The sequence below is a fragment of the Montipora capricornis genome, chromosome 10 (assembly GCF_036669925.1).
Source record: "Montipora capricornis isolate CH-2021 chromosome 10, ASM3666992v2, whole genome shotgun sequence".
NCBI lineage: Eukaryota > Metazoa > Cnidaria > Anthozoa > Scleractinia > Acroporidae > Montipora > Montipora capricornis.
This window is the reverse complement of record NC_090892.1, coordinates 21,056,051-21,066,050: the sequence shown is the minus strand read 5'-3', so window position 1 is coordinate 21,066,050 and position 10,000 is coordinate 21,056,051. Positions and strand designations below refer to the sequence as shown.

The 10,000-nt window shown below is 39.7% G+C and overlaps 1 protein-coding gene across 5 annotated transcripts in view; it reads right to left on the bottom strand.

The window, feature by feature from the left end:
* The window catches only part of LOC138022203 (organic cation/carnitine transporter 2-like), a 20,466-nt gene that overhangs the window by 3,938 nt on the left and 6,528 nt on the right, over window positions 1–10,000 (bottom strand). For all 5 annotated transcript variants that reach the window (XM_068869245.1, XM_068869247.1, XM_068869246.1 and 2 more), the window contains 6 exons: window positions 9,667–9,962; window positions 5,907–6,135; window positions 5,582–5,780; window positions 4,926–5,132; window positions 3,998–4,132; window positions 846–943 (listed from right to left, as the gene is read on the bottom strand). In XM_068869245.1, coding sequence (XP_068725346.1) covers window positions 846–943; window positions 3,998–4,132; window positions 4,926–5,132; window positions 5,582–5,780; window positions 5,907–6,135; window positions 9,667–9,960 — 1,162 coding nt within the window. In that variant the 5' untranslated portion in view covers window positions 9,961–9,962. The remainder of the gene's footprint in view (window positions 1–845; window positions 944–3,997; window positions 4,133–4,925; window positions 5,133–5,581; window positions 5,781–5,906; window positions 6,136–9,666; window positions 9,963–10,000) is intronic.

Sequence of the window (10,000 nt, the reverse complement as noted above, 5' to 3'; positions counted from 1 at the left end):
ATTTAGCACCAGTTCTTCTGCTGTGCACGAATTCCAATCTACGACTTTTACTTTTATGATTTACTTGATTTTATCTCACCAGCCGTAAATATCTCCGGAAACCTAGTTCCCAGGGTCTTTTAATTCCGGTTTTCGCGATAGCGTCATTTGACTACAACTACCAGAATTCAGTTTGTTTTTGTTTTCTTATTTAAATTTTGTAGTGTTAGTGGGGTAAAAATAACAATAGCTCCAATTAGCATGAGGCAAGCAAAACCTAAAGGCTTCTGGTACTTGTAGTCAAATTGGCGTCATCATGCGAATGTCCTATTGTTTGTTTCAGTTGTTTGCTCGGCCCCACTAGCCTTTGCGCTATAAACACTGCCGAGGGTAAATAAAGGTTATTTCATATTTCATTTTTTTCAGGCGCTATCTTCTCCATACGAGATCACATTTCAAAGGACACTCATCTCTCTCGAGGAACTAGCTTCCGCAGCACTTTTTATGAGCTAACTTAAATGTCAATAAAGCTATGATTTCGGCCCTCTTTTAAATTCTTTGCTATATAAAAAGGCTTTTCCCTGCAGCTCCGCCAAGACAGAACATTAAATTAATTGCAGAGGCCCCTTGTCACACGGCGCTTCTCGCACGAAAACAGGTAAAACTTCGCTTGCCAACTAGGTCGCATAAGAAGACAACCCTTGTATTGCCTGTTTTTGGCTGTCTGAACTCACCCAAATAATCCCTGGAAGAAGACTACTTAGTTGCCAGATAAAGACATGCTGCGTTAATGTCTTTTATGACTAGATATTGTCTACCAGGCCATACTTAAATGATCGTGACAAAGCATTTTAACGTCTTCTTACTTTCGTCATCCTTAGCTTTGTCCGTTAATAGAAGAGCCCCTAACGAACCTAAGGCAGCAGCCAGGAACGACACCATAAGAATTTTCCTGCGACCGAACCTAAAAAAGTAAAAGAGGACGAAAGTAGAGTGTGTTAATGCAGAATGAAAACTAATCCTAAAATACAAAAATTTGGTTTTATCAACGGAGTTAATAATGTAATTTGGCCACCGTACAGAGATTCTAAAAGCTGACGTTTCGAGCGTTAGCCCTTCGTCAGAGCGAATCAAGGGATTATGGGTTACGTGTAGTTTTTATAGTAGAGTAGGAGCTACGCTATTGGTGGTAACATGGCAACGTGAAAAATAGGAATATATTAGTTAAATGAAAAGCGTTCGTTAATACCGTGAGGATTAAGGGTGCCGATTTGAAAGATGAATTTTTGTTCCAGATTCTTGCGGCTTTCCGTCGTACCTAGATGTAGGGAAAGGCCGCAGATAGCCATGTGTTTTTTGGAGTGGTTAGGCAGATTAAAATGGCGAGCGACTGGCTTGGATGCATCCTTGTCATTCTTCTCAACATCGCGAAGGTGTTCGCGGAATCGGTCACCTAGTCGTCTACCTGTCTCACCAATGTATAATTTATTGCATAACGTGCAGGTTATGCAATAAATGACATTTGCGGAGGTACATGTGAAACGATCGGTGATCTTAACAGATCGCTTAGGTCCCGATATCTTGCTAGTGTTAACAATGAAAAGACAAGTTTTGCATCGTGAGCGCGCGCATTTGAAAGTGCCGGGTTGCTCGTTAGTTTTGAGCGCGCTTCTAACTAAAAAGTTGCCTACGTTTTTGTCGCGTTTGAATGAAATAAGTGGAGGTTGCGAAAAGATTCTGCCAGTCTCGGGATCATTTTGGAGTAATTTAAAATTACTAAGAATGATGATTTTGACTGCGTGATTATGAGGATGGAAAGTGAGGGTGAATGGAATTCTGTCATTCTTATCTTTTTGTGACGTTTGTAGTGATGACTGTCGATCAAATTGTTGGGCGCGATGATGGCCCGCTTTGACCACAGAGACAGGATAGCCACTGCACTACAAACCTACTGATTCACACAGTTATTTGTTGTATTCATCGTCACATCCATCACATGTCAAGAACTCCATCCCTTATTCTCAATTTCTTAGACTTCGACGTCTATGTAGTGATGACTCCGATTTTTCCAGCAAATCAGAGGAGATGTGCCAGTTCTTCGAAAAACGTGGCTATCCTGTCTCTGTGGTCAAAGCGGGCCATCATCGCGCCCAACAATTTGATCGACAGTCATCACTACAAACGTCACAAAAAGATAAGAATGACAGAATTCCATTCACCCTCACTTTCCATCCTCATAATCACGCAGTCAAAAGCATCATTCTTAGTAATTTTAAATTACTCCAAAATGATCCCGAGACTGGCAGAATCTTTTCGCAACCTCCACTTATTTCATTCAAACGCGACAAAAACGTAGGCAACTTTTTAGTTAGAAGCGCGCTCAAAACTAACGAGCAACCCGGCACTTTCAAATGCGCGCGCTCACGATGCAAAACTTGTCTTTTCATTGTTAACACTAGCAAGATATCGAGACCTAAGCGATCTGTTAAGATCACCGATCGTTTCACATGTACCTCCGCAAATGTCATTTATTGCATAACCTGCACGTTATGCAATAAATTATACATTGGTGAGACAGGTAGACGACTAGGTGACCGATTCCGCGAACACCTTCGCGATGTTGAGAAGAATGACAAGGATGCATCCAAGCCAGTCGCTCGCCATTTTAATCTGCCTAACCACTCCAAAAAACACATGGCTATCTGCGGCCTTTCCCTACATCTAGGTACGACGGAAAGCCGCAAGAATCTGGAACAAAAATTCATCTTTCAAATCGTCACCCTTAATCCTCACGGTATTAACGAACGCTTTTCATTTAACTAATATATTCCTATTTTTCACGTTGCCATGTTACCACCAATAGCGTAGCTCCTACTCTACTATAAAAACTACACGTAACCCATAATCCCTTGATTCGATCTGACGAAGGGCTAACGCTCGAAACGTCAGCTTCTAGAATCTCTGTACGGTGGCCAAATTACATTATCAACTCCGTTGATAAAACCAAATTTTTGTATACTACTTCCCGACCGACGCAGCACCACAGTTTCTTTAGAAACTACCCCTTCATTCTTTAATCCTAAAATAAATTTGGATCAGATCTCAGTTTGAAAACTGAAAAGTTTCGATTTCGGTGTCTCTTCAACGCATTTTCACCGTATGATAACGGTAAATTTTGCAATAGGTCACCATGGCAGCGTACCTCGTAGGCTGCCATGGTGACCTATTGCAAACTTTATTGTTATTAAAAACAAGGTCAGCATGGCACTAAAAAGGTAATCTGATAAAAGAAACCCCTATATTTTGTACGTTAACGCGTTAAATCTCAAAAAACGTACCAGGTGACCCGCATTTTTATTACTAGAAAGCCTGATCAGCAGGCTTCGAGCAGGCTTTATCTATCAGGAGTGGATTCCGAGCCACCTTAAATATGCCAATTGAGAAAATATCTGAGAATTTGCTCCAGATAATGTTTTTTTCTTACACTAGGCAAAAAGTAAACCATTCGTCGTTACAGGAACCCGAGGTATTTTGTCATACCATTGAGCGCATTTTGTTTAGCAATAATTGCCATGAACTCTCTATTTCGAAAGTACCGTGTCAACTATTAGCGTTACATTTTTATTAAACTCGGTTTATTTTTGCTATTAACTCGAAAAGAAACAAACTGATAATTTTAAACAGTAGTTCGTTTACGTCAAATTACTCAAAATCATTCATTCAATCCGCCCATTCCTTTTGTATTCATCACAATTCTTTTTACTGATAATTTCATAAAATTTGTCATTGTATCTCGAGGGATCGAAAATGTTGTTAAGATTCTTAATTCAAACTGTACTGTGATTGGTTTAATACTATACAGTAAACACCCTATTTCGATAGTTCCGCAGGACATTAAACGAAAAATATTTACGTTTTGATCGTTAGTAAGGTTTTCTAAGAAAAGGAAACAACAAAAACAAACAGACAAAAACACAAAATTACAACAAAAAAAGCACTGATCACGTTAATACCTTACCTCAAGTTCACGAAAGTCATTAAAGGATACACCACCAGACCGGATAATGCACTTATCACCACATTAATGTAGACACTTCCACTGAGGAAAGGAGCACTTAAAGACACTCCCCAACCGATGAACGATGCTGCAAACCTGTTTGAAGGTAAACGTACCTGCTTGTAAGTAAAACAATTCGAAATGAATAAAAAAAAGTAAAATCCTTTTTAATTTGTTAAGACCTAAATTAGTACCCTTTTCGTTTGTTTCTTAATTGCAATTTTTGGGTCAACTTCCGCTAATTTTTGATGAAAAATTTCGCGGACAGCGCAACACAGGGAGCTCCAATTGACGGTGCGCTATGGGGCAATTACAATGCGACGTAGACATTGAGTTTGATAAGGGAGGAAAGCCCGGTGGAGTGCAAGGACAGAGCCAGATTGACATCGGTCCACTGAAACAGCCCACATATGATCGCAAACTTTTTCGCCTGAATACCTGACCACATACAGGACCACGATTAGTGTTCCCTAAATACTGGAATTTAGTTGTTCATGTAAACGCTTGAGTTTTCGATGTTGTACATGTGCTGGCGGATAGCAGGCAGCCGCTAAAAGGAGAGTCGAGGGGTGAAACGCAGGATTGCCAAAAACAACTCTATCAAGGTGTTTCAATGAGCCACTGAATTTCAATGCCCTCATTACTTGGCAATGCAGAGTGCCTCAGTCCACAATACATAAGAGACCTTTTTGCAGATTCGGTGGCCCTTTTGACTTCTATTGTTTCAAAAAGCTGTTATGGGATGCCAAGGGGGCAAATACATATTAATTTGCCCCATGATCATGCCATAATGTCTTTCGAAACAATAGAAACCAAAATGGCTGCCGTATCTGGAAAAAGGTCTGTTGAACACTTGAATCAATGCTTTTCCAAGCTCCTTTTAACTCACCATATGAACCACGAGCCGAGAGTCGTGTGTACCATTTTCATGGAGGCGAAAAGATCGCGAAATTCACCGAGCTTTTCTTGTTTGGGTAAAGCCAGGGACTCTTCTGGCATTTGTTTACGATTGATCCTGGCTACTTTACTCAGGGTTTCCCTCGCTTCAGCTACGCGACCTTTTTTAAGAAGCCAACGAACAGACTCTGGTGTGATACTGTGTAGAGAGGTAAGGAAACAGATTGTCATAAGAAGATGCAATCGAAATGAATGGTATCATTTCCAAGTGACAAAAAAAAAGAATTGAAGTAGCGCAGATTGCCACCTTAAATTTACCCTTCACTATGTACAGAGGAATAGTTGTTCCGTAAGCATAGATGCCACGATCAAGGAGCGCAACAAAAGGAGAAACGGACGACGACTTTCCACCTTAGGAAGTTGAACTTATTGAGAACCCAGAGGATCGAATTAAATGCACCAATCAAAATAACTAACAGACAAACAATAATAGCCAGTTGCAGCCAATGCAGTCGAAACCTCACGATCTACAGGTTACAACTGACCTTTTTTTTAGTTATTGTTTTATTATTATTATTTTTATTATTTATTATTATTATTATTATTATTATTATTATTATTATTATTATTATTATTATTATTACTTACAACCACGCAGCTACAACCAGGAAGCCTGGAGCTGCAGTTACCATGGTTAATGTTTTCCATTCCCGGATGCCGAATGCAAATGCTGGTAAAATCATGTAGAATACACCAAATCCAATCCACACTAGTGATCCTGCAGTACTTCTTTGGCGCTTTCCTGAAAACTCTGTTGTCAACACGAACAATGGGATGCTGTAGCCACCTGGTGGGAAACGGAGGTTTAAAATATTTAAATATATTAGCAAGTTGCAAATATCAACTAAGCATAGACGTTCAAAAATTTATCAACTAAATTTGCTTGTTCTCCTAAATCAGTTGAAGCACTTACCAATCATGAAGCCAACAAGGGCACGGAAAAGTGCAAATACCCAGAACGTGGGAGAAAATGCAGAGAGAAAATTTAACAAACAACATAAGAATCCACAAACAAACAGGGGAATCTTGCGTCCAAACTTGTCACAGATCGGGCTAACGACAAGGCTGCCAATAAAATGGCCGGCAAACATAACCGAGGTTGAGATAAATCCAAATGAGCCACGGTCACACACCAGGTCAAACTGGAAAATGAAAAAAGTTTCAGAAAAGACTGAGCTAGTCATGATGATGGTGCATAAGGTGCATAAAGATGATAAATAAATGACGCATTTTGCCAGGTGATAGCACTTTGAAATAAGACAACCTTATTGACGATTCTCTTCCCTGCATTGCACGGATCTCGTCGATGCTCTGTCACGCATGCGCGAAGTGGCTTCAATGCAACTTCACGTCCACTCTTTCGCCATTGGGCAGACGTTAAAATTCAAACTGGTTGAAGCGGGTTTTAAACCGGTTAAGGGTTTAATGAATACACCCTATTCCAAAATGGCCGCCAATTTGATATTCTTTTGTTTTTATTCAAATAAGCCCTTGATGCCTCGTTCTTAAGCTTAAATTTCAAAAGAATATTTCATCTTAAACGAGGCAACAAGGGCCAATTTGTATCCGCATAAATCAGCGGCCATTTTGGAATAAGGAGCCCATCAGTAGGAGCTTGCCTCCCCCATACAAGCCCTATGAGTCAACCTTTGCCCGTATATTTCTATTTTTAGAACGCCACGAGTTGTTCGGCACTGCATGCGCTGTTTAAAATAGCCAATCAGAATAAATTCATTGTCTAACGAAGACAAAAATAGCAAAAACAATGTACGCAAATTGTGCGAATTGATGTAAATTGATGTAAATGTGAGTCTCCTACTGAAGGCTTGGTTCTAAAAATAGAAAGATACGGGCAAAGGTTGACTCAAGGATATAGAGCACATGGAGGCTCCTACTCGTGGGCTCCTGGGTGTACGAATTGCCAGAAATCGGATCTGTGCTTTATACGCAAAGGGTTCTGGGATCGCCAGGGAGCAAACATAGCAAGTCGCTGTAAGAAAATATATGGCGGAAACTTATTTCGACGTCCAAAAACGATTTTGGGGGGAGATCAACGCTTTTTCGACGTAGTTATATCAGAAATCGATTTGGGCAATGTTGATACGTGTCAAGTGTAAGTTTTTGTTTGAATAAACGTGAAATATGACATAAAACTTTACTCGGATTAGCCGTGCTTGCGTAAGGATCCGTAAAGTTTATTGTGAAATTGACATCTCGTCATGGTCTCGAAATATTATAAATTTAGGTACAAATCTAGAGGAAATAACACAAAGCCTTTTTAGTTGTATTTACGTGTGTCTAGGCTGTTTTCTTATTAGTTACGACTTGCGTAAACTAATTACGGCTTCTGGAAATTCACCTCCTCAAAGGAGAGAAGTCGTTGTCAGAGTAGATGGAAATTGTATTTACAGAGCTATTGCTCTTTGGAGGGATGAAATGAGCAATGAGAAACATGAGGAAATCCATAGGTTAAGTTCTTGTTTGATTGGGAAAAGTCCAACGGTTTTTGAGCCGCTACTATTTTCTACAAACTCTGCGGTGAGAGTCCAATCACTTTATATGTAATGTAGTAGTTCTGCTCAAGCAAACTATTTCAATCTCCTTCTGCCTCGAGGTAGCTGTTTTAGTGCTTCTCTTCCATAGAATACAGCAGTCTCTGTTTCGATAGATTTAGATAACACTGGAAATTCATGCCCCAGCTGTTACGTTACATGTAAACAAACCCTTTCTTCTGTCAAAATACCATCTACAAGTAGAAAGTCACTGGATCTGAGCAACCTTGTCAAGCTCCACTATGACTTCGACCAATACAAAAGCGTCATCTTCATATACTAGTCCTCTGTAGATCTGATCTTTGGAGCAGGTCTTTGAGGTTTTGGTGTAGGACATTCAGAGGTTCTGTAACTTCGTACAAAATTATTTGAACAGACCTTTGTACTCATCGAACCCTTGAATTGAAGGCCAAAAGCCATCCTATACACACATTGATACAACTGAAAAGGCTTTATTGAGATATTTTCTCTAGATTTATTCCTAATTTTGTAATAGTTTGAGACCATTTCATAATAAACCTTACGCAAGCAAGGAAGTTAATCAGCAAATTTTATCTCATATTTCACGGTTATCATATTTCTGATAAAACTGAGTCGAAAATAGCGTTAATCTCTCTCCTAAGTCGTTTTTTTGGACGTCGAATTAGTTTCTGCCATTCATTTTCTCACAGCGACTTGCAATGTTTGCCCCCTGGCGATCCCAGAACCCTTTGCGTATAAAGCACGGATCCGATTTCTGGCAACTCATTCAATATTCTTGCAAAAGTTTTGAGAACATCGAGGAGATCCGTGCCGAGGTTTCCTTTTCTTCCCTCTAGAGAGGAAAGTCAGAGAAACCTCTGCAAGGCAGAGTACAATTCTCGGGATTCATTCAGACCTTAGAGGAATACCTTCAGAAGTATTCCTCTTTTTGTCGGTTTTCCCGAAATCATCGGAAATTCCTGTGTCATTTGCTTTGTCCTACTAGTACCATGCTCCTTGAAAAAAGAAAAAAACATGGCGGATCCCATGGGCCTTGATGTTTAGCTGCCCAAATGAATCGTGCGGGTTTCTGTTACTTCACGCGGATGCTTTTATAGCTCGTAGCTGCACAACTGCAGGTGAGTGTTACGTTAAAACAATGCGCTTTGATATTTCATTGATTGATATTTAGTTGTGAAATTCAATAGCAAAAAGGGGATCATCTTTAGACGAGGTAAACTTAGAGTTTAGTCACGGAGAACTGAATGTAACGGTATGCTTTGCTTACCTGTTTCGCTCACCTGTTTCTGGCCTATCTGAAGTGTTTAACACGTTGTTACTGAAACCGACCTAACTGGATATCGTCAAAAAAGTAAGTGTTCATGCTGGGAGTTTCTCGAACGTTTATGTAGCGAGCGTCTTAAGGTATTCATTCAAAATGTGTTATGTATTCTTTTAGATCGAATAATTCAAGTAAATTCAATTAAAGACATAATTATACGATTGGCGTAGACCAGTTAAATTGTGAGCCATTTGCTGGACTGGTGAGAAGTACTACTTTTGAAGTAATGATCGATAATAATCCGCCAGCCATGTTTGTTACTCTAAATGATTAGTATCCAGTCTCTTGAGAAAAAAAGAAATGAAAGTTTCAAAAGGAACACACTAGTCCCCATGCATATTTTGATTGAGGAAATTTATTCTGTTCCTTTAAGGGGAAAATTCTTTTCCGTTATACCATACAAGTGGAAAGCGCCCCAGAAGCCAAGGAAGAAGTCCTAAAATGAGGTTGTTACTTGTCTTGCAAAATTTCAGTTTCGTGGATTTTTTATAACAAACAAAATTAAATAAAAAAAGAACTTAAAAGATAATAATATTACCAGGACTAAATGAAAATTTAGCACGTCTCAGCTTGGGTAAGGAACTCCGTAAATTGCAACCCGGCGTACAAGTCATGTATATCTAGCATCTTGCAATAAAACATGGCAGCTGTGTATCCCCGCGTATAATGTTTTGAGAAGCAAACCCGTGAATCGTTGTTGTAGTTGCTTTCTTTTTTGCTCATTGTCTGGTAAATGAGGGAAGCTTTGTTTTCAATATTTTCATTTTGTTGTTTTCTCTATGGGTGAAATCAATTGACATAATAGTTGTGTGCTGTACCTGAGTAACCACTGATGTGCGGTCATCTTCGAACGTCCAGTCTTCCCTAGGAATATTGCATCGGAAGGAGTACTCGTCGTCTCCGAGATGAATCGTTTTGTTGAAAGGGCAAGTGGAGTTAACGTGGGTTTTACATTTCCATCCTGGCTCCGACGCAATGAACATCATCACATATAATGGAAAGCCCCACCAGAGCCCATAGGCAATGTTGATAAATACAGTGAGCATGATCTGGAACCGCCCATAGCTGCCAATCTTTACCAAAACTTCGTCTGTGGTTAGTTGCTTATTCATTGCTGCAAGAAAACGATTCATTTTAGATTCCATTGAAAAT